Raw genomic sequence first — 24878 nt, 5'->3', positions numbered from 1 at the left:
AAACCTGACCCCTGCTCATCACCACAACATCCATGTACATAGGGAATTACCTCTTCCAAAGCAGCAGCCCTCACAGAGCCTAGGAGTTGCAGAGCATCTCAGCATCTCACACTCTGCCTGATGTATGTGGGCCATTCAGGGATCAATGTTTCTAAAATCGGGTGTGATCATTATGCTTCATTAAAGTACAGGTTTATTTTTAAACTCCACAATAACACAAGAAGCTGCTGTCTGACCCTGTCTCACACGCTAACAGTGCAGCCTAAGAATCCTGGAATCATAGAATAGAAGGAGGGAAAGAACTGAAATGTTGCATGATGGCATATGGAGGGATTCAGAATTCATCTAAAATGAAGATGATGAGAACAATGGTTTTGTCTGGTCTTTGATCCCTTTCACAAATACAACCCCTGGATGGGTTAGATGGGTCTCCTGCAGTGAGCTGGGGTTTTTGTAATTGCCACTGACTGGAAGTCAGTTCGATTTGTGCATTTCCCAGTCTGTTTTATAATGAAATCAAATTACTGTTCCCACATCATCAGAGATACTTTACAAGTTTCCTGGGAGAGGACATAAAGCGCCAATGCCAACTTCTTTTTCCTCTCAAAGAGGATGTTTTTGAGTTTTCATTCTTAAACCATTTAACTTGATAATTACCCACAGAGGACGGAAACCAATTCAAACAGCTCTTGGGTAACAGCACTTCACAGAGACATCCTGCACTCCATGTGCAGCTGCAGGTCAGTGACATGTTTACCTGTGCTACCAGTGCTGCTCTGAAGCTCCAGCCCTTTTTGGAAAGAGACACTGTGACTTCATGTAGCCTGGAGAAGACTACAACTGGCTTCTGTTGGGGTTGATTCAGTTCTTGTATCCAGGAGTTCCCCAGATTGGAAGCCAGCCCTGGGAAAGGTTAAAAAAAATAGAATGAAATGAAAATCCATTAACTGAGGAACTTTGTATTTCATAATACTTAAATGGTGAAAGCGTCTCTTGTAGAGTGGCGTGTCAGGACGTACCTGATGCCTACAGGTATTTCCAGGTAGAGGTTCAGATCCCTGTGACCATCCCTAAACCAGCTTTTCTTTATGCTTACCACTGTCAGTAGCACTGCAGAAACAAAGTACCGGAAGCTTTTCAGTTTTAACCATCTGATTATCCAAATCAGCTTTGAGGATACTGTAGATAAAACCTCTAAGGCCCTGAGATAGACTCCCTGGAGAAAGTAAGGCTGACCCAGCTGCTGTTTCACCACTGCAAAAGGTGGCCCATGCTTAGTGTCAGGAGGCTGGGCCTGTACAGCTGCACAGCTCATCTTTCTGGGTCATTGCAGGTGCTATACACTGCCAAGGAGATCCTCATTGCAAACAAGAACTGCTCATCCTTCTTTAAACAAGGAAGAAAAGCTTGAGAAAAGCAAGGCAAAGTTAGGGTTGAGGTTTTCTTGTCATCACCAGAGCCCATGCCTTTTTCCATCCATGCAGAGTGAAGCTGTCACAGAAGTGATGGGAGGTTGGTGGTGAGAACTGACTGCCAGAGAAAGACATAGAGTCGTAGACATCGTTACTAGTCTGGAGTGTCCAGCCCGTGTTGGTGACTGGTACAGATTTAGTTGGTAACTCATTTCTTGTTAAAACTGACAGATTTTTTTCTTTCCTAGCAGAACAGATGCAAGTGGAAATACACAGAATTATCAAGCACTTTAAATAATTTTATTCTTGATATGAATCCCATAAAATATCAGAACGCCGGTTTCTAAACAAAGGACCTAAATAAGCTTGGTTTTGATATTCTTACCATGTTACAATTTGGAATAAAAAGAGATTTGAAATAATCAGCTTTCCCAAGAAAACGTGACTTCTGAGACTCACATAGTTCTATTCATCCTTGTGTAATCCTCAGGGACCCCAGTGATCCCTTCTGACAGGCAGGTCTCCTCCTGTGCTCAGAGGTGCTGCCTGCCATACAGGGAATTCTCATTCACATCTTGTCAGATGCTCAGGGTTGTCTTTTAGGGCAGCAACACCATCTTTTGGGGAAGTACTTTTTTAAGCATACTGGATATGCAGAGGTGCACTGGCATTTGAGTAACCTGGGCACAACTCTGACAAGGGGCTAGACATTACCTTCACCCTGCAGAGGAGAAAACAAAAGGTGGCCTTGGCACATGCAGGCTATTTTCTGTGGAAGTGAACATGGATGTTGGAGAAATGAGGGGAATTCTCATTAAGAGTTCTCTCTTACATTGCACTAGCACATTGATTCCTACCCCTGCAGCAACACTGAGTTTCGTTTGTAGAGGGCTGTCCTGAACAGAAGCAGATGTCAGACTATTGACTAACAACATAAGATGCAGTTTTTCAAAGCAAACAACATTTTGTTCTTTATTTACATTCAGGTAGACAAGACCTAAAAGGGAAGAGCAAGACCCAGCAAATGCCCTACATACTAAACTGCACAGGCACCGATGGCTCTTGGCACTTGTTTTCAGTGGGAGTTTGCACCCCCGGGGCGAGCTGTGCACTGCCAGGTGATGCCCACCTGCCCATTCACCAGGGAGCTGGAAAGCACAGATAGCACACTGCCTTCAGCTGCCCCACAATTTACATCTCTTTTGGGCACCAGACTGGCCGTTTGCTGAGCTATTTGAACTAAATGGGAGCAGTAGGAATACAGTAATGTTGGCTGAAAACAGAAACTGAGGTGAGGGGATTTTCAGAGCAGCTTTAGGGCCTGAAGACTACTGCAGTCCTCCTGTTCATGTTACAGAAATGTGGTGTGGGCATCTGGAAATTACTCTGGTTGTGACATTTATTCATTTAGGTGTAAAAAAGCATGGCCTAGCTCTCAGATCTTTGCTGCTGTGTGCCAGTGGGAGAACAGAAGTGGAAAAGAGCCTGGGATGATGTGGGAAGCATTATTTGAAAGGAAGACACCTTAGGACAGCACTAGGAAAAAAGGAAAACTCCTTTAAAGCTGACTAAGCATCAGTGTCGGAGCAGCAGAGTGAGAAGTGTATCAGTGTAAAATATTCAACAAATCATTTAAATTTGAATTGAAGGAATTCAATTGCTCCATTATGAGTTTCAAGTGGAGAAAGAATTCCTTGAGGAAAGATGTAATAAGCAGTTACTGATATAACATGATCTTTTTTTCCCATGAAGGTTAAAGAGTATTAAATCTGTTGGTAAAACCAAGAGGATATCAAGGATATCCTTTACATAAATAAAGGTTATCCTTTACATAAATAAAGGATATCATTTACATAAATAGTGTGTGGGGAATCCAGAAATCCCATCCCCAGGAGCTCATTCTACAGGTTTGTATGAGAAGCCAATGTCACTCTGAAGAGCAGGAGGCTGAGCTGGAGCCTGACACCCTGGGTCTTTTCCAAGCCTTTCAGAAATGCTTGGCTGGACACATGGGTGAACAGTTACATGGCTAGTTACTTCTGTTCCATATGGAAATTAGGAGAGGGGAAAATGACCATTATTAGCCATTTGAGCACATGGTTACCTGATTTCAGCTGCAGGGTTCTGTATGCTGTATGCATTCACAGTTAAGCAATCTCTGGCTTTCTGTACGAGGGTTAGTCCAGTCTGGGCTTAAAGCGATATCCTTACAGCGTGCTTAAGAATGTGGTTGGGGTGTTAAGAGATCCTGGCTGATATCTGTAAATCAGGATGTCAGACACTGTGGAAACCTGCTAGGTCTGAAAACACATTGAGCAAACTCTGTTTGAATTGATAAGTACTTGCTGTACTTGATCTGTTCTTGCTCAAAAGAGACCAAGAGAGGCTTTGAAATAACTGGTTTATTCAGGCATTATATTTGGAAGGGCAATGAAGGCAGCAGTGCTTCCAGTCCTTAGGGGTTATATTTTGGGTTTGACTGGTTTAGGGTTGGGGTTTTTTTTTGCAAGTTTCATGTCATTTGGAGAATCCTAAACTCCATCTCCATAGACTCCCCTGACTCTGAGTGGGGAGGTCCCTGGCTCCACAGTGAGGACAGGGGAAGGCAGTCACACCTGGCAGTGGTCTGAAGGATATCTTCCAGTTTCCATCCCTGTACTCTGCTTTCACATTTTGAAAGAAGGGTTCTTGGCTTCACGGGTGTCAGGAAGATCTTGACAGCCAGGGGTGCTAAAGGGCTCAGAAACAATGCGCCAAAGAACCTCCGCGGTGTTTGACTTAGCTGTGCTGGGATATTTTTGCCTTTAAGATCATCGTGGGAGTGAGCTGAAGACAATCCGTGAGACTGACAATGGCCAGATCAGAGATGGATGCTGTGGTCTCTTCAGTCCTTCATCATCCTCCTCCTCCTCACACTGGGTTAGATCTAACCATGAAGGCTCCCTGGGAGTGCAGCAGACTCAAAGCTGGAGAATGTCCTATTCCACTGATAAGAAAAGACAATTTCAAAACAGTATTTACAAGTTAGGCTTGATAGGGAACTCATTTCCTTGACAGCCCCAAATGTTTCATTGCCAGATCTTAGCAGAAGTCACTTTGACTTTACTGGGCAGGAACCTGAATAAGCTGAAGCCTGCATCATACCAGAGCGCTTTTACCCTTGTAATTCCTCATGTTGCAGCTGCATCCACGTATCAGCAAGTTGCCGGCAATGTGCACACTGTATTTGCAGCCATGGGTGACTTGTGGTGAAGGAGAACTGCTAAAAGACCTTCTTTGCTAGAGGGATTATTGGGACTACCCCACCAGCAGCTGGAGTAACACACTGCTTGGCAGAAGTCCCTCCTTTCCCTATGGAAATGGAGCTGAATTAATTCTTGAAATGACAGCACACCTTCAAGGTGGAGCTGACCTGTGCTCCAAGCAATTCCCATTCTTCCACGTACCTTCTCAGCCATGTTTGTTGCCCCTTTCAAGTGGGGCCAGTTAGGCTGACCCATGTAAACATGGGTACCACTTCCCCATGCCTGAGAAGTCACTAGCTCAGCAGTGATGTTGGCCAAGTCACCTGCACATGGTTGGTTACTTTGCCATTACTCATCCATGCCCAGAAGGGCAGGCAAGCTCTCCAGCAGCTCACAGGAAATAATTACAGAGCAGCTCACCTTCCTGCAGCACAAAGCTCTTCCTGATACATCCCAGAGGCACCAGCAGCATTACTCGTGGTGTGTGATGCTTTCCAGCATGATTGTCATGCCTGGCTCAGCCATCAGCCTGCTCCCATCTGGGGCTGGTCAAGCCCAGGACAATACGTCAGTGCTGGGGAGCTGAGGAGGAAGGGGAAGAGTGGACATGGCTCTGGCTAAGGGAAGCAGCCCATTAAGAAATGGCACATTAGCTTGCCTCCGAAGTGAGCAGCTTCTGTAAACTGGATGGCTCTTCATGAGTCAGGAGCCCAGCCCTTTGTTCCAGAGCTGTGTGTCTTCAGAAGTGGCTGGAGAAGGAGCAGGCATTTTGGAGAAGCTGTTTCACACTGTGGCCCCACTTCCCATTTACTTGGCTGGTTCCTGTGCCACCTCTGCAGCTCACCAGCTGGAGAAAGGGAGTGAAAGGGGAAGGCTGGTGATCTCTCATTCCAGCTTTGCTCAAGTGATGTCTTCTTAACGGCTCCACCTGCACTTCTCTTTTTTTCCTAACCTGGGGATACCTTGAGTCTTCCTCGTTGCCCTGCAGGAGCAGATGCAGGTTTCTGGCGGAGACCCAGTAGCCTCAGAAAGTCTCCTTACCTGTTTATAGTGATGCCTTAAGACACAGTGCCTGTCTTCAGGAGGTTGACCTCACAGCCTTGGCAGACAGAGAGCTTGTGTGTTGTCCATGGCTGGTGGTATGTGGTGGTGGCACGCAGCTGCTCACCCCAGCACAACGGTGGACTGGAAGAAACTGGGGAGTAGGACCTTCATCCTTCACCTGCCTCTAGCCCTGCTTTGTGGGAAGAGGTGAAACGCCCTTGCCCGATGGAGTCCGTGGCCACCATCTCTCTCACAAGGCACCATACAGGCTCTTTTTGTTTGGGTATTTAGCACAGCAAACACCCCAGTGACTGGAGTGGCCCACAGCCCATTGTCATCTTGGAGGCTCATGGAAAACCCTGTGAGCTGATGCCCACTAACAGCAAGCCTGGTGCATGGGCCCAACAGGCTTTTGGGGGCTGTGGGAATTTGACTGAGCACTGAGTTGTTTAAGATGTCCTCAGCTGCCTCACCAGTCACCTACTGCCGCTGAGGCTGCAGAAGATGCCAACTGCACCACGATCTTTCCAGAAAGAAGCAAGGCCATGAGGGAAGGCTGGGAGATAAGGCAGAGAGGAGGTAGAGGGAGGCAAGGCCTACATTCTGGATGGTTTAGAGTTTTTAGCCAAAAGCTAAAGTCAGTTTAGGGGTACCTCTCCCCAGCCTATTGAGATATCAAGCCTGGCCTCAGAAGGACTTGCTAGCATCTCCTTTCATCACAGAATCCCACACCATTGGCTTGGCATCTGTAAGGGAAAACATGCTCCATGCAATCTGTTACTGTTGTGGTATCACCATCAAATCGCACATTTCCGCTCAAAAGGGTTGTTGGTGACAAACTTTATCATTAGATAAAAACACACCTGTGGGCACCTCTGCCTGCAGCCTCCCTGCTCTCCTGCTGGGTGCATGGTGAATCCTCAACCCCCCTCATTTCCTGCACCAGGGAGGTTTAACTTGAAATCGTTTTCAAACTGCTTCTTTTCCTGCAGAAGCTGTATTTGACACAGCCTGCTGTTGGTCTGTACCCCAGGACTCTGACAGGATGACCTAGCCCAATGCTTGGTTCAAGTGGTCTGCTCCAGGCAAAGTGACCATTCAATTAACCAACTAGGCAATGAAGCTAACTTTCTAAGGTGTCGTGAAGTGAAAGTGCCTTCATTATAATACTAAAACTCACACCCACAGGTCAAAAAGACCCCCGGGGTGAAGTCCCCTCCTCTAAGCATAGTGATTAGAAGGAATACCACAGCAAATATAATTCTATGTAGATTACAACCAATCATTGTAACGGGCAGTGTACCAGCATGTAATTTTGTGTACAAAAGCAATGGGAAAGCAAGTACTGGGTGTGCATGATGTGTGGAGAAGTCCAACCAAGCACCCAGGTCTGAGTAAACAGCGTGTGGATGGTTTACTGCACACTGGGCAAGAAGACACTTCTTGGACCACACTGTGAGCAACTCACCTTTCCCTGGCACTCACTGGGGGAGCTGCTGGTGCTCCCGGGGATGCCAGCACCCCACAGACCATCCCAATGCTTCTGGTTGCCTTTGCCTAACACCATGGCAGGCCATGCTGCATGCCAGCAAAACACACATAGGCTTCATGTGTCCAACACCTTGTGCAAAGCACTTGCACGTAGGGGAAAGCCATAAAGAGCAATTGCAGCTTTCTTTAATTTATACCTTTTATTTGAGGCTGTGGTAAACAGCAGCAAAAGCAGAGGGGAGGGGAAGGCTGCAGGGGGACGTGCTTTTTCAGCAGGTTGGCAGCAGCCTGCTGCTGGGCGTGCATTTATTTCCCTTCTCCCAGGGCAGTGGTGGTCAGGACCTGGGAATGGGAATCCCCACAAGTTTAAAGAGGAGACTGAGGTTAAAAGCCTGAGTGGAGACCTGGGCTGTATTCATGGTGGTTTCTGTCTGGAGTGGAAATGGGCAGCTTGCATTCCCTCTGCACTGCTGTGCCAGGGCAGGAGAGGGGAACAGCATGGGCAGCCATGCTGAAGCAGCATTGTGCGTGAAACCTCACCCAAGTCACACTCCCTATGGCCCATGGCTCCACTGCCTGGCCGTTGCACACACATCCCTGCCATGCCTCAAGCTCCCCTGGTCCATGGTGGGAGCTGCAGCAGGAGGAAGGTGCAGTTCTGCATGGAGCTGGGCTGCGCTTCCCATGGCAACTGTGGAGCTGTGGTACGTCGGTGCTCCCACGATGTCACAAGGAGCCTGGTGGAAGGCTGCGGGAGCACCGCCAGCGCTGCTCATACACTCACCTCTCACACAGCTCGAGGCAATTTTTCCCCTTGGCAAGTGCAGGCTGCCGCAGCCACAGCCCCGATGCACTTTGCAGCACGATGTCATGGCACGATCGCCTTTTGGAAGAAGCCAGGCAAGATCTGAGGCAGGTGGAGAGAGAGATGCAGAGCAAGATGAGGCTGCTGGACCTGCACCTGCGGCAGCTTCGCGAGGATCTGCCTACGTGCTGCCCGCACCATGTGTGGCCCTGCTGCCTGCACCAGCCTGATGCCTGCCCCTGGGAGAGAAGGGCCATCACCGCGAGGATGGATGTGGAGCGGGAGCTCAAGAGGTAACCGGGATTGCCCTACTTTCAGCAGGCATCTGCACCCTTTAAGATAGGATGAAGGGAGGCTTGGAGTCAGAACCAGGAGCAGAGGTGTAAACAGATAAGCAGGACAGGAGAGAAATAGCCACCTTCGGAGAAGTTAGTTGAAAGGGAAATGGGAATGCATGGCCAGGCAGCCTGAGAGGAGCCACGCAGGCAGCACCTATGTCAAAAATGATTTGGACCATGGTGCTGTGGTATCAACCATCTCACAAACTGCACCTGAAGTAAGGTACACAGCAAGATCCAAAGCTGTTCAGCTGTGGAACAAAGTCTGTCTTCAACATAAAATCAGTTTAAATCTGGTAAAACATAATTATCTTCATAATTAGCCAAATGTGGCTGCATGTGGGGTGCAGCACACCACAGACATGTCCATATTTTCCCATCTCATACAGTAGGAAGAATAAGTGTCAGGACTTCTGCATCTCCCTTTTGACCACTGGTGTGATGATTTTGTTCTGTTAATGGAGTTCAAGATTGACTCTAGTAGAGATAAAATCCAAAGGTAGCCCTACAGGAGTTGTTGAAGGATGAAATATTTGGGTGAAGGCACTACCAAGCATTGAGAGACCTCGAGGATTAAGAAGTCCCTTGGTCATCCATCATTCAGCAGTGGGAGTCTCTTGATGCATTGGCATTTTCTCCCCAGACTCAAGCCTCTGAGTTCACTTACATTGCACCTGGAGATGATGAGACCTTCATCTTGGCAATTGAAAGTGTGACATTTTTGTTACTCATGGTGCAGCAGGTACCATCTCACAGTCTGCCATGTGTGTTAGAGGGAAGCTAGAGGGAAAATGGAAAAAGCCTGACTTCTGGGTTAATTTTACTCTGACTTCAGCAAAACTGAAAGCTGCTGTGGGGTCAGCTTAAACTTACTCGGTAGCTGCAGCCCACTTGCTACTCTGTCAAGTAGCAGATTTCAAATCCCAGGTGTTACAGCACTGTGTCCAGGTTTTCACCTGGGCATTGGGTACCAGAACTGGGCAGGTGAAGCATCCCCTTGTAGAATCATTGCACACCAAAATCCCAATAAAGAAGTAGAAAGTCAGTCTGAATGGAAGCTGGGGGTGTCTCAGAATGGGCTATGGGATGCTGGGGCGTGCTCTCCCTGAGTGCCAGGCTCCCCCCAGCCCTGCCACACTTGGGACAACTTGCTGGTTTGAACGTAAATCCACACCACTGCCATCTGAAACCACACTACAGCAGGATTTCAGCCCATCACGCTGGGGAATTCAGCCATCCCTGCTCCCCAAAACTGCTGGGAAGCTCCAGTTCTCCTCAGCACATTTATTCTCCTCTGACCAGCAATGTAAAAAAAAGATGAAAGGAACAGGTGAAGGAGCCAGCTCTCAGAGAGCACAGAAAACACATCCCAAAATCACCACACCACATTGAATCACTGCAGGCTTTAAGCAGGATTGCTGAAATGGGTGTACCTGGCTAATGAACTATTCGTTAGGGATTTCTCACCTTAGTGGTCATGGTTCCCTCATTGCTTGCCCCATTTCCTCTTCCATTACATCCGTTATCTTTTTAATTTGTTGCCTTGGGTTCAGTTTAGCTATTGTATCTGAGGTGACCCTTCCATTGCCTACTTTACAAATGGTTTCAATAACAGCCAGCCCTCTGGTTGAGCAGAATCACTGTTTGACAATATTGGAAACCATTTTAATGGCTCAGTGAGCCTCCAGCCCAGCTCTGCAGGATCATTTGGGTTTGTTTTTTTTTGCCAATGTGTCTCCTATCCACTGATCACTTTAAACAAAACTCCTCATTAGAAAATGTGATCTATTGTAACTGTTAAAAATGTAGGACAAGGTGTAGGATGGACACACACAGCTTTGTGGTGGTATGTACGTGTGAAAGAGGAGAGCTGGCTTCTCTGTATTAGGTGAAAGAGCTTTTCAGCTTCTCAATTGCCCCATCCCAAGAGAGGACACTACAGTACTCCTGACTGCTGTGACATGCAGGTGAGAGCGACTTCTGATGGTGCAGACACCACCCCACGTGCTGTGCATCAGCATGAATAGGGATCCAGTAGTTTGCTGTTTATTTCCCTTGTCCTGAAGTTGGTCCACACATTCCTCTGTGAGTTGGACTGAAAGGCTGTCCTCTTGTTTTTATTCCAGCATACAAAGAAGACTTAACAAGATGGTACATTCTTTCCATGATCACAGACTTTTGGCTTTGGTAGACATGAAGGGTTTTGACCCCAAGGAAGTCTCTGTAACAGTGAAAGACAGGAAGGTGAAGGTGGTAGCAGAGCACGAGGAGGAGTTCAGCACCTCAAGAGGGAAGGAGTATAACTACAGAAACATCTCTCAGGAAATCACCCTGCCATCGGGTGTGAGTGAGGATGAGGTGACCTACTCATTGTGCCCCAATAATGTTCTGAAGATCGAAGCAGTAAGGTGCTGCCCTTGTCTTCCGAGCACCACCCCAGCAGGGAGCAACACCCAGACACAGTCACTCCTCTGCCACATCTCTCCATCGGCTTTAGGCCTGTTCCCTTAATCATGCACCAGCAGCTCCCTGGGCCTCTTCCTAAATAAAAGGCAGAACTCTGAGCAGATGTGTGTGTGAGCCTCATCTTGAAGGGCTTTGGTGGGCAAAAAATGAGTGCCAGCAAGAAGATGCAAAGATGGCTTTGGGCATACTTTGCAGTCATTTGCTGGGTACCAAAGGCATGGCTGGAGGTAGCGTGGTTCAGGGCAGGTGTTGCTGTTACATACGACCTCATGGATTTCAAAGGCTGAAAGGCACTGTTTACCCTCAGTCACATTTCTCTCAGTCCCATCACTTCCTTTTGAGCTGTAGGATATCTCTAGGGAGAAAACACTAATAATAAACACCTTGAGGGGAGGAGCCTCCTCCCCCAAAACAATCTGTGCTGTTTGTTCCCTCAGTTTGGTTCTTGCAAAGGCTGCCCAGCAGGGAAGAGCCATGGATGAAGGACAGAGAGCTTCTCCTTAAAAGATGGTGGGACTAAAGCAGGGCACTTACCAGCTGAGGAGGGGATGACTAAAGCATTTCCTGCTGTAGGAATTGATAGCTCCAAGTCAATATAAAAACATTTCTCATGTTGGAAGAGGGGGAGAATTGTCAGTGTAATTTCTTCAAGGTAAGATTAATGAAAAATTCAAAGTCTGAAGTGAGACCTCACATAGCTGCAGCCCCTGCTCTCCCTGAGCACAGGGAGCAACAGGATCAGTGGGATGGAGGTGATGACAGGGGATTGCATTTGCTGCCCTGGCCTCAGTTCCAGTGCTCACCACCCTCATCATAAAAAAATTCTTTATTGCATCCAATCTAAATCTACCCTCTTGCAGCTTAAAACCCCTTGTTCTTGGTAAAAAGTCTCTCTCCTCTTTCTTACAAGCCTCCTTTATATACCTATGCCACAAGTAGCCTGGTTCTGCTGATGCTGGTTGAGGATGTTTAGAAATAAGCCACACCTCAACTAGGAGCCTGTAAGGGAGCCTTCTGTGAGAGCAGCATCAGGGATAGGGACTGGGGATGCTACAGACCTTCAGCAAAGACCATCTTACAAAGCAACCCATCAAGTAATAAAACTGATGCCCCTTTGGGATGAAGTCTTTGCACTTAGTAACTATTTCTACAGAAGCTGTCAAAGTGTGCAGAAGAGAAGCAGATTTCAACACCTCCCATCTACCCCTGACTTCAGGCTTGCAGAATATGTCAAGTCCCTCAGCAATCGAAGGGCTGGCTATGACTGCTCCTATCCTTATTGCTCATCCTTTAACATATGCTCTTCACACTTTGTTCCTAAATTGGGCTCCTAGCACCAAATTACACTCCCAAGCAGCAAGACTTTATTGACAGATATGACTTTATTCCCAGATTTCAAGACCAGAAGGCACTGTCAGATCATCTGCCCTAATCTGTTGTATTATCTTATACCGCAATTAAACTGCCCGCAGTCTAACTTCCAGGAAGGTATGTAGCCTTTATTTGAAGACTTCAGGATACAAACTCCAGCATGTTTCTTTGTATTTTGTTCCAGCTGGCAATTTCCTTGTAATTAAACGCCAGGCCTTGTTACCAACACAAAATCATCTGGCATCCTCAGTCCTTTTTTTTCTCTGCCAGGTAACAGAAGGTCTCTGAAGCTGACTTTGTAGTAACTCTGCAGCAGCTATTAACATCTCCTACACTGTAAGCAAGTCACTTTTCAGTCTTGAAATCCTGAAGTTTTTCATTGCAGGACCTGGTGTCCAACTCCAATATCTTTAGCTCATTCTTGCCCCTTTTCAAGTTTCCAGTGCCAATGGCAAAGGTGGCCACCAGGACTCGCTGCAGTAATTCCCTCTCTCCCACCTCCTCATGCTGCAGATGTGGACAAGGTTGGTGTGGCACTCCAGGGGACACGAGGAAACATTTGGGGGGAAGTACACTTCAGTTACTGAAGGAAAAACTGCTTGGTATACATTTTTCTTGCAGAAATGAGCCACAAATAGCCATTTTTCCCTACTGATCAGGACTCCCAGTGTTTACATCCAAAGAGAACTTGCAGGCTGAGGGACACATCTTAGGGGGCATTCTGAAGAAAATTCCTAATTCATTTTATATCCTGTGGGATGCTGGTCTGGGCTGGTAGGAGCATCTTTAGGACCTTATCTGTAATAGAATCATAGAATAGTTAGGGTTGGAAAGGACATTAAGATCATAGAAGCAAATCACTCAAGTAGTGACTGGGTTTTGTGAACACCTACATGCTGTACATGCCTCGGTACACGCTCCAAAGCATTCTTTAAATCTGTATGCTCCAAATACTGCTTAGCTGAGAATTTGCTAAGTGAAAACAACTTTGGAAAACCACCATTGACAGCAGAAGCCATGCCCACATCAGTACCTGCCACCAAATAAATTCCTTTGCCACTAGATGGCAGATTTTATTATTTAATTATTTATTTATTTAATTAATTACTATACCTCTGTAACTAGTTCTTTAAAAGCAAACCTATGAGGCTGGTGTTACAAAGCAATAAGGTCAGCACACACTGCAGCTGTTATTTGCCTTTGCAATGCTAACAGCAAAGAGGAAGGCCAGAGACAGGGCTGTGATTTGTGACGCTGGGCGGGCAGGAGCCCTCGTGACAGACCACCAGCACATTATGTTTCTACACTGCATATATTGAACTCTGATCCAGCAGTACTTCCCCCGGGAGTACAGCTCCTGGATAAGGCGAGTTTCATGTGCTTCAGCAGCCCAGCTCTGTCACAGGTATTATCCCAATAGGAGCTCCCAGGAGTTGATCATTCTTCAGCATATTGTTGCAACAAATCATCTTGGGGGCCAATTTTGACCATCATCATATAGCAGATGCCCTTTCTGAATTCCCTGGCATGAGGAAGATGCCCAAGAGGGTGACTTGGCTCTGTAGTTACAAACCTTAGCGCATTCTTGAACTCTAGCCTTATCGGGACATTTATAAATAGCTGGAGTCCTAGGAATTTGTAACAGGAGGCTCTCTGGGGATGGTAGCTCCAGGTCTCAGTTTGGTCAGGGATTTATAGGGGGTTTCCTGCAGCCAGGCAGTGCTCTGCAAGCGCAGGTTGTGTAGCAATGCTGCTTCTCTCCCAGCTATCGCAAAACTGGGAGAGTGGTACCTTAGTGGGGAGGTGCAAGGTGATCCCAGCCTTCCTCTCCCAGTGCCCCCGTGAGCTGCTGCTACCGAGAGCATGGCACTGCCCGGGCACGGCAGGACTGTTCCTGCCAAGGAGCGAGCTGTTGCCTGTCACAGGGGCCGCCCCACACTGTACACCTGCGGTCCTTGTCCTGAAACTGTTGGTACCACGCTGGCCATGGGGGGCTCCACTGCCCCTCCATGGGAGTGAAAAACTTCATCCATCCACTTGATTTGTGCTTAAGGTTAAATTTAACCATTGTCCCTGCTAAGACACTTGGCACTGCAGTCCCGCAGATAAACTTTCTAAACCTGTTTTCTGTCACCTCCCCTGGAGAAAGCAGTAAATGCTTAGAAGACAGAGCAGGACCCACGGCTTCGAGCCTGCCTCTGTACCGAAGACTGGGTGGATTTGTTGTCATTCTGGACAACACTTGTCACCTTATTAATAATCCTGCACTGAATTTAGGGGTAAGCTGATACTTCCATGCACTCGTGTGACCGTCAAGGAGCTGCCACCTCCATGAGCATATGACATTGTCCCTTCCTTCGATCTCTTCTTTCACCTGCAGGTCCCTTCCCTGGTCTTTTGAATAAAAAGTAATTTTCCCATCTCTGTCTAATTCCCCTGCCATCCCATTTGTCCCCCTCCACTTCAGTTGTGTAGGCCAGGCCTTTCTTTTGGTAAGTGATGTGGGGGGTTTCTTACCTTGAAAGATGGAGCCCTTTGCTAAGGCTGAAATCCCAGTCCAGGCTGTCCCTAATGTTATCCTATTGGTATCTCTACTGTATGTAGGTGGTGTGAATGCATACCCATGTAATTATCTTTCTCAATGTCAACATTGATTACAAATAATAGAAGGTCTCTCAGCTCTTTGGTCCCTCATGCTGGTCTATAACTTGGGGCATTGCCTCTTTAAAGGCCTGCAAGTGAAAATAATGCTATAATTAAAAACCCTGTAACCCCCTAATCAAACTACAGGGAAAATCCTCACCCCCTGCGCCTCACTAGCACAGATTTTTACTTGCCAGCCTCTTTTTTGTTTGTTGTTTTCTGCCATAGCTCTGTGCATCTCTGCCTGCGTGTATGGAAACACCTGCAAAAGGGAGAGCTGCCAGGGCTGTGCCTCATGGTCACGGGTGGCTGTGGCAATTAAAACAGGTCAAGAGAGAAAACAGAATCCCATCCCTGCTGAGGTGTGGGCTCCAAAGCCCTGGTGGGTCCGGGATCCATGCTGAGTCACGAGGGGCTGCAGCAGCCACAGCACAGAACCAGGTGATGACAGCACTCACCCCATCCCTCATGTCCCCACTGTCCTGGGGTTGCCACCTGGGGGTCACCAGCCCTGTGCCTGTGGGGCGCAGAGTTGTGTGCCTGCAGGCACAGAGCTGGGAACACCACCAGAGCATCCAGCCATGTCCTGGTGAGCATTTCAAGGAGTGTTTGAGCCAGCAGTTATGTCAGTGAGACAGCAGAGACCAGAGAGCCTGCCAGCCTGCTCACAGCAGGGTCACACTGGGCACTGGGCAGCGTGCTAGAGCCATGCAGGACCCAGTGCTTTGGGCTGCTACTGCACAGAGCCCTGCCAGAGCCAGGGAAGGCTTCCTCCTCCTGCACGGGAATAGGAAAGAGATGGAGAATAGGAGGGATTTGGGCCAGCAGGTGTGCTGAAGACACTCAAGCTGAGCACAGTCCCCATCAGAGCATCTCCAAGGTGCTGCAGAGTCCATTGCCTCCTGCGCAGGTCGGCACTGACATCCACACTGAGCAGCAACTCCCACTGCTGTGCCTGTGTCTTGGGTTCTCCCTCTCTTGGTTACCTGCCAGAATGTTTAAATATCAGCAGAATCACAGGATGCAGTAGAGGTGACTGGTGCAGCAGATGTGAAGTTTGAGAACACGTTGGGAGTAAGGAGGTAAATCATTAAAACCAGAGCATCCTTTGGTGGAGAGGCAGCAGAAGAGAATGATTGAAAACAGCATGCTGTGCAGCAGGCAGTAAAAGCAGAATGTAGCACCTACCAGCCGCACAGCCTTGCTGAGGTCTTGCTGACTGCAGAATACACAACGGCTGCAGGACATTAAGAAGAGAGGAATAAATAAAAATGGCAGCACTTGGGGTCCACTCACAGCAGGTCCTGGGCACTTTCTATTCCCACCGCAATCCCTGGACAATCACTGCACCAGCAGAACTGCACTGTTGCTGTGAACACCTGCAAAGTTAATCCCCTTGGAGAAACTGAGAGAGAGATATTTATAGACCCAGGAGTGTTACCACTCAAAGCCAAGCACACAGTGCATTGAGGCCCATGCCCCCAGCACTGTGATCATCACTGTCTATGAGGCTGGGCCAGGGGTTTTGGCCACAGTACACTCAGATCCACACCATGTGTGATTCATCCATACTGTGATGGAAGCTCCTTCAGGTGCTGCAGTGAATAAAAGAGCATGCAGAAAACTCTATCATCTTGGGGGAAGTGTCAGAACCCCATCTTGCCCAATGAGGTCCCTGTTCCTCCTTGGCTGCTCAGTGTGCCTAAAGAGCCAGGCACTTATCTCAAAATCCAGGCTGTCACCCACAAGGATTTATGGATGTTAATGCACTAGTGTAATGTGATCTCACCTCAAGACTTAAAAATAGCCCAAGGGACTGGCCCATGGAAACTCCAAACCTTCCAGTCTAGATTAGATGCCCAGTTAGCACAATGACTTCATGCTAATATTGGGGTTTCCTCTAGGAGGGGGATGCAAAGTGTGCAAAAGAATGATGCTTCCCATTAAAGCACCAAAACAAACCAAAGAAGCACTTATAGTTTAGTCCCCAAAGCAGCTACTAAAGGACAAGGAGCAATGACTGTATTGTGGTATTATACAACTATTCATGGGTGCTTACTTTCCTCAGAAAACAGGTAAAGCAAACCATGACATTGCAGGGGATTACTGCCCACACAAAGGGACATGCAATGAACATGTTGGTAAACACTGGCCAGACTGGAGCTGAGCGTCCTGCCCGCTCCTAACAGCTCAGTACAGGCTGCTGGGTCCCCGGAGGCCGGGGTCCTGCTGGCTGCAGATTGAGCCCTGCCTCCGCAGGAGCTCCTGGAAGCTGGCACTCATCCTGCTGGCTCCCGGGCAGGGACACAGCAGGGATGCTCCTCCAATGGTTTCCAGGCTTTGCACCCTCAGCATTGCCAAGCTCCTTCAGTGTTGGCTCACCCAGGGATGACAGTGATGAGAAGGACAAGTTTCCTGCTCCTGGGAGCTGGCTTTGTGTGGCTGCAGAGTTGGGTACCACACTGGGAGCCCACTTACCTTCTTTTCCCGGGATGCCTGCAGCCTGCTGTGGAAGTGGGATAAACTACCTCAGTCCCAGTGTGCACACCTAGGGCACATGGAGGAGCAAACATGCCCCCCATGCCTGGGGGGATTTTCCAAACCATGGTCAAATCCCTGAAGAGGTGCAGGGATTTGCATCACCCTGGCAGCAGAGAGGACTGAGGCAGAAGCCAGCGCAGTCCTCAGTGCCAGCCTGTGCTTCTGGGAACCACGAAGCACCATGTATGGGATGCAGCCAGATGTTTTATCACACTTGCTTCATTTTGCCTAAACCCTTGAGTTGCACGGGTAGTCTGGGAGAAAACATACCCGCAGCTCACCAGTCCTGCTCAGTCCTGGCCGGGTGCCCTCGGGTGCCCTGTGCTGCCAGGAAGCACGAAAGCCGGTGCAGCAGAGCTTGGCTTTGGCCAGAGGCTCACTCTGCCAAGGCTTATGTATGACATAAAATCAGGTTTAAAAGAGATGTAAAACAGAGCTCGTGGAGGACTGCGCAGCCAGGGGGCAAGAGGGATGTGCTGCTGTCGGTGTGTCAGCAGCAGGCAGCTCTGCAGGCAGCACAACCAAAACTTGCCCTCTAACAGCCTATGTGAAAGGAATCTGTCAGTCACAGCCTGTCTGAGGGTACTGGTGACCCTGAAACAAAAGCTGCGCCTTGTTTGCAGGCAGATTATGGTGGCCCCTGCCCCATACCAGGTAGCACCCCGGGCTTGTACTGGGCCACATCCCAGCAGCTGGAGGCGGGAGTCGCCTGGGATGAGGACCGGTGACACCTGGGCTATGCAGAACCACAGCGCAATGCTGGGACCTTCTTGTCCTTCTGACCATCCCTTTGGGAATGCTTTAATGACAGAACAAAGACAAGGTGACCAACCCAGTTTCAGATCAGAATTCCCACAGAAAAGCCAAACACAGGCTTGAGGACATTGCAGTTCTCATGCTGGGATATGCTGCATCCCCAGACTGCCTGAGCACAAGTTCAGTACCTAATTGTTTTGGTAGAAGGCTTGTATGTCTGAGACCCAGCATGGCATGGTACAGAGCATCCTCAAATCTTATTTCATTTAAGGAAGAAAAACCCCATGAAGGGGATGGATGGGTCCGGCTTGGAAGAGAAGCACTCATTAGCACCTTTCCTTCTTGTCTGCTGTGTTCCACCTCAGGGGGACTCAGGCTTTCCGCTTTTCCAGACCTCATCTTATCCCTTCTGACCTGTTAACAGCTTTGTATCCATCGACCTCTTCCAATTTACAAACAAAGAGCAGTTTGCTTCCAACGCTTCACGCCAGACCCATGAGATCTGGCAGAAACAGCAGCTCACCACTTACATTCATTACTCTGGAAAAGAGTACCACAAATAACAAGCAGGGAGATGAGCTTACCTCCAATAATCTAACATTCTTAGAATCTGCCTTTGATTATGACAGAAGGAAGGGTTACTAAATGTGTATGAAGAGACAGAGGCTCTCGCCCTTGCCTAGCATTAGCATCAATCTCTCTGACCTTATTTGTGCTAGTTTTCTCCTGGGTATAGAGGTTTAACTGAATTTCAGACATTATCAGGAGGACTCAAAAGGTAAAGGCCAGATATTTTTATGTTTGCTGGTGGGAAAGGTTTTTATTCCATCACCTTGACTGTGATTATAGAGACACTTCTTGCTCTTTGAAAACAGTGTTAAATTCACAACTGCTCACAAAGCCATATGAAAGAAATTTATTGCACATCACTGAACACCCCTCAAAAGGCCTGGAGCTTCGTTAGCATTTTTATAGGAAGTGCTGGATATCCTTTTGCACATACCCTACCTGTGCTTTTGTTCCTAGGGGTGTTCATGAAAGGCACATAAATGCTTGCAAATATGTGCCCAGCACCATACTAAAGAGCCAAAGCCAGATGGAAAGGTCTCCAGTGGGATGCAGCAGACCACACCGGCTTTCACATCAGCTGCAGTGGGGCAGTTCATCTCCATTAAGGGCTGAGGAGCAAAGGATGGTTACGAATCCATCCATGCAACCACATCAGGCTGCTGACTTCTGACCAGAGAAGACCTGACACAGGTCACCTCCTGCTGGGCTGATGACAGCAGGCTGTGGCAGGCAGCACACAGGGGACACGAGAGGAGAAGCAGCCCAGCCTGTTAGCAGGGCCTACAGTAGGGTTTAAGACGCACACGTTCCAGCTGAAATAAAGGTGACCATCACCATTGTCACTGATTGGGCAAAGCAGTAATCTTAAAACGCCTAAAGACAAGCAAAGAATGAAAGCAAGCTGCACAGGCCTGTGCTACACCAATAAATGTCACAGTAGTTCAAATTTAAAACACCAAGATAGTTGGGTTTTAAAATTCTTCTATCAACAAAGCAGTAGTAGGAGAGCCTCATATGAGCTAATATAGACGATGCAGATTGGAAGTCACCTGGCGCCAGAGCAAAGCGAGGAAATTGCTTAATTTTTGGCGGAGGTCCTCAGGGGTTGTAAAAGTCACATTAGGAAATGGTTTTGTTACTTTATCAGCTGACATTCCTTTGCATCATGCTTCTCATTTTTCTCTTCCCCTATCTTTTCTTGTTTATGTTAGGGCATTCACACCTACAGAAGGGCAGCGGGTGCCATTTGTGCGGTACTCTTGGCACAAAGAAGCCACAGCTTGGATCCTGGATACAGATATATTTTCAGAGAAGGAGCACACAAAAACCTCTGCAGCACGTGATTTTCTGCTCAGTCTGTGAGCCTGAATAGAAAACATACTTATCCTTTCCTTGGGCCTCTGCTCCGCCTGACTCCAGTGTCTGCATTTGGAAGAGTCAGATTCTGCAGCAGGCTGAACGCGGCTGTCCGTGATGCAGGGAAACACTTGCCCAGCACACTGTGGGGGTGTCAGAGAGCACCAAGTTCACCAGGAGCTTCATCATGATCTCCAGTGTTTACTAGGAAGCACCATGGTTTGTGGTGCTCTGCTCCAAGCTCAGCTCCTCTAGGATTTGAGGAGGTCTGGAACAGAGCTGAAATTCCCGGAGAGGCGCTGACCACAGTGAGCCAAAGTCATCTTCTCCCCAAAGTTCTCCTGTAGGTGCTGGCAGGGTTTTTTTCACAGCAACGCCTCGGTCAACAAACAGAGAGGAGGTTGCAGATCGTGTCACCTAGGCCAAATTCTGCCCCAGAGGACCTGCCTTGCAGCCCATGTTTCTCAGGGAAGCCCATCAGCAATAGCTGGCAGTGGGCCAGCCTACAGCAATTCTTCTCCATGGCAGGAAGGGCAGAGCTGGGAAAGTAAAGCCCTGCAGCAGGGAACAGAGAGAGAACTCCTGACTGCAGCCACGGGGTGAGGATCCCTCCTGTGTTTGTCATTGACAGCAGATGCAGAGCTGTCACCAGGAGCATGTCCTGGCTGACACATCAGGCTCCCTCCACCCTCCAGAGCTGGCCTCTCTAGGTATGTGATGACCGGTGTGCGCGGGAAAGAACAAGCACGTCTTCCTCGCTGCTGCTCCAGCAGCTCCAGCCTTGATCCAGGCAATGCAGTCGTGGGCTGGGGTCCAGGCATGTGCAGAGACGTGCTGGGCTCTGTCCCTGGGCAGGCTGCAGCTGTCCCCATGCTGCTCACTGCTGACCCAGCACGGCCATCTCAAATCCCAGGCACCTCATGCTGGGGCCAGTGTGTCCTTGCACCAGTTCCTGGTGGAGAGACATCACAGAATCACAAAATGATAGAGCAGCTTGGGTTGGAAGGGACCTTAAAGCTCACCCAGTTCCAGCCCCCTGCCATGGGCAGGAACATCTTCCACTAAATCAGGTTGATCCAAGGCCGTCCAACCTGGCCTTGAACACTGCCAGGGAGGCAGCATCCACAGCCTCTTTGGGCACCCTGTGCCAGAGTCTCACCATTCCCAGGCTCAGCGCAGGAGTTGCAAACAGCAAGGGGGGTGACCTGAGCTGCACAACAAGAGAGGCACTCATGTCCCCCACAGGCTGCACCACCCTGAACAGCCCTTCTGCTGCTTATGTGCTGGCTTAAATGTGTTCCAGCAGAGCAGTGGCAGGGCAGCACGTGTTGCTGGGATGTGTGAAGGTTTGCCTTTTCATCTTTTACTCGCATAGACTTTATCAGAGAATTAGCTCCATAAACTCAGGCATCCATATAATTATCAGTGCTCTTCATGCCTTTGGGGGTCAACCATAGTTGAAAAACTTCCTTTGTAGCAAACATTCCTAAAGGCTCTTGTATTTATGATTCCTGAAATGCCCTTGGAAACACCAGGGGAATGATAAGAATCAGGCTGGAGGCTTTTTGTCAGCTTTGACTAATGAAAAACCCACTTTCTGAAATGGAATGACCTTCTTTCCAAAATACTGTGGCCATGTACCGGACACCAAGGCTGAAGAATGGGTGAGTTCATAGTTTACGGCTTCATTTTCAAATCAGTGTATTCAGAGTCAGAAAAGTGTTGGGTTCGGAGGTTTAATAAAGAAGAAGAAATTCTCAGGGCAGCTGAGAATTGTCAGTAAAGCAGTATGGTTCTGGCTTGCCAGAGTCACCTCAAGTACTGCCACCAGCACAGAACCACTCAGAATTCAATCAGATCAGTCAGACTGCAGTTTGCCTTCCTAATGCCAAAACAAGAATTAATACAAGCAGTTTTTTTCTGATCTTCTTTTGAATTGCAAAATGGGCCGTCACAGGCAATGCAAAGGGGAGAAGGGAGGCTGCCCTGCATCCAGGCATCATGCTCCGAGCTGCAGGAGGAGGTCTGAGAGCTGGGGGGGGTGCCCTTTCTCAGCAACACATGACAAACACTGCCTTGTCTCACCACAGCAGCTCATGGGGACTAACAGGCAAGAGGAGGCAGTTGCAGCAAGGATGGATAGCGAAGCCTTGGGAAGCGCTGTTACCTGCTTGGTTCAGATGCTGTGTGTTACAAAAGCCCCTCTCAGCCCCTTTTTGCTTAATTTTAGGATTATCTGGGGAGGGGAGAAATTAATTGGGATTACCAGGGGTAGGGAGGGGGGGAAGGAGAAGATCAAAGATGTGGCCAAGATGCAAGTCCCAGTTGCAGGTTCTGCATGACCTGCCTCAAAGCTGGGAGGCAGCAACTTGCAGGTGATGTTAGAGAAGCCCCAACAGCAGAAGAGAAGCAGCTTCTCCTGCCTTTGCTATTCTCTGTTTCCTTCTTGACTGGTGTCTTCAGCCGTTCTTCCCCATCACTCCCTGTGCCAAGGACGTGCAGATGTTCCCGTCAAAAGGTTTTAGATCCCCATTGGAAGAGTTCATGCCCTCGATTTCATAACTCTGACAGGGGAAAAGGGAAGAGCAGTTGCAAGAAAAACAACCTCTGAACAACGATTCTTTGCTGTGCTGCTTTCCAGTGAAGGTGATGGACAGGAGCAAGGATGGCACTGAACTGCAGCCCTGCACCAAGGTGACGGCCTTGGCCTCAGCTGAACATGGACAGCAAAGCAGCTGAGACCTCAGTGCAGCTCTCGCCCCGGCCTGTCCATCTCATGCTCTCTCCCCAGGGTCTGAGTCAACTGGAGGAATGTGTGGGGAATGCCAACACCCTGAAGTAGAGCAGAGGAAGAAAACAGCAAAGAGAAAACAGTATTTGGGCTTATTTCTCACATAAAATTCACTAAAAATGCTACATTTAGGGAAAGAAGCAGGATTACAGCTGAATTCATCATTTCTACAGTTTTTATGCTCTGCATAGTCCTAGGGAACCACATTTTCAAACCTGATGAGCCACCACTCCAAGATACCAGCATGTCTGGAGACACCCCTTTCTACCTCATCCCTTGCACTCCTCAGGGACCCTTGCAGGAACACCACAGCAAGCAGCTGTGTAAGTGCTTATCTAGAACAAAACATCAGGAATAAACTATTTTGGACATTCCTTAAAAAAACAAAACAAAAACAAAAACAAAAGTGTGGAGGGGCATGACTGTGTTTTTCACTGAGATACAGAAGGGTACCACCGATACCCAAAAGGGTACCACAGCAAGAAGCACTTTCTGCAGTAGTTTTATTGCATCAACTACTGCCCTAGCAAAAGCCACAAACTTCTTTTAGCAGAGTTTCAGGTCATATCCACTGAATTTGGGTGGTTAATTTTGCTGTATCCAACATATCCCTGGCGCTCCCCCCACCCAGCCCAGGCCCCCATTTCTGCAAATAAACATCTGCTCAGAAAGCAGTCAATGCTGCAGAGTGACATGTGTTTCTGCAAGAGCAAGGTCTGTGCTGGGTGCAGCACCATACAGGGGCTGTTGCCATGGGGAATATCAGTGTTTGTCAAAACTCTAAAATCCAACCCAGCAGATCACAGCATCCCGCTTCCTCTTGTGCAGTTCACCCGCTAAGCTGGGAACAAGTTAGGAAGGTGACAAAATGACTGCAGAGAGTATGGGGAATTAAATTTGCTTGATAAACACAGATGAGAGAAACCAGAGAGGAGAGGTATCAGCGTGCAAGCAAAATGTGCTTGGGAAAAAATAGACCAAAAGGCAAAGGAGTTAATTAATAGCAACATTTTATTTGACTTCAGTGGCACTGAAAGAGAGTCCTGTGGCTTCAAACCCAGTACTGAAATTGCATTGCAATCGGTGTTCAGGATTTAAAGAGTTTTTGTTACATGGGTATTAATTACACTTATTAGTGGCAAGGCTGTGCCTTGGCCAGAGGTGGCCCCACAGCTCAGTTCTTTCTGCCTGGCTTCTCCTCCTTCCCAAGCCCTGCTTCTGAGGTGTTATCAGTGCAGAGGCTCAGCACGGGGAGGACAAAGCGTGGCTCCCTCCTCTCCAGCTGATCAACACCCAGGAGAGGAAGAAGGGGAGGAAGTGAAAAGCCTCCTGTGCCCTTGAACCCAAGTGATGCTTGGTCCTCCTGACTCTTCTCCAAAGCAGCACAGGTACTCAGTTCTACCAAGTCAAGCCTAGTTGTCAGTAAGACAAGAACCAGAGCTTTCATGGAGTAAGTATACACCACAGGCTCAGAGCTCAAGACAGGCAGGTGAGAGTCCCAGGAGAAAGAAACCCTAAATCATCACCAGCCAGATACTGACACTGAGGGTTGTCTCCAAACTGCAGACTCAACCGCTGCAGGATGTCCTGCCGGCACCAAAGCAGGTATCATAACCTCTGAAACACAGCGTGAAGATGTTGGACCCAGCAAGCCCTGCTAAGTCCGTGTGGAATGAGTCAGCACCTTCGCAAGAGCTCCCAGCCACCACAGATGGTGTACCGCAAAGGCACTACTCACTTTATTTTATAGCCTGGTTAAGCCAACCAATGGCATTAGCAACAGAGAGAAATAAAGCGGATCGATTCCTTATTGCAGGGATTATTTTTAATTAAGTGATTCAGGAAACAACACCTTTCAGGGCAATTAAAAGTTTTCTTTAGTGTGGGAATGGCTTTCAGCATCAGCTTAAGTGCTTTCAGGAGGTAGAGTCTGCATTTCTTTGACAGGATGTGATGAAGCCAAGACAGCAAAGATAGCATCATGTCATGCTGCTGAGGAATTCTCCGCCTCCCCAGAAGCACTGTTGCAAAACTAAATTCATCATTGGA

The 24878-nt window shown here is 48.3% G+C and overlaps 1 protein-coding gene across 1 annotated transcript; it reads left to right on the top strand.

Moving 5' to 3' along the window:
• Positions 1 to 7910: 7910 nt before the first annotated feature.
• On the top strand, positions 7911 to 10904 carry ODF1 (outer dense fiber of sperm tails 1). The gene is made up of 2 exons (XM_062627375.1): positions 7911 to 8290; positions 10462 to 10904. The coding sequence occupies exons 1-2, from the start codon at positions 8058 to 8060 to the stop codon at positions 10844 to 10846; spliced, it is 618 nt and encodes a 205-aa protein (XP_062483359.1). The 5' UTR covers positions 7911 to 8057; the 3' UTR covers positions 10847 to 10904.
• Positions 10905 to 24878: the final 13974 nt, after the last annotated feature.

Source organism: Pezoporus occidentalis, unplaced genomic scaffold (genome assembly GCF_034315485.1).
Source record: "Pezoporus occidentalis ecotype Australia unplaced genomic scaffold, CSIRO_AGI_Poc_V1 ctg3, whole genome shotgun sequence".
Lineage (NCBI taxonomy): Eukaryota > Metazoa > Chordata > Aves > Psittaciformes > Psittacidae > Pezoporus > Pezoporus occidentalis.
Note: the sequence above shows the minus strand (reverse complement) of the source record. Positions and strands in the feature narration are given on the sequence as shown.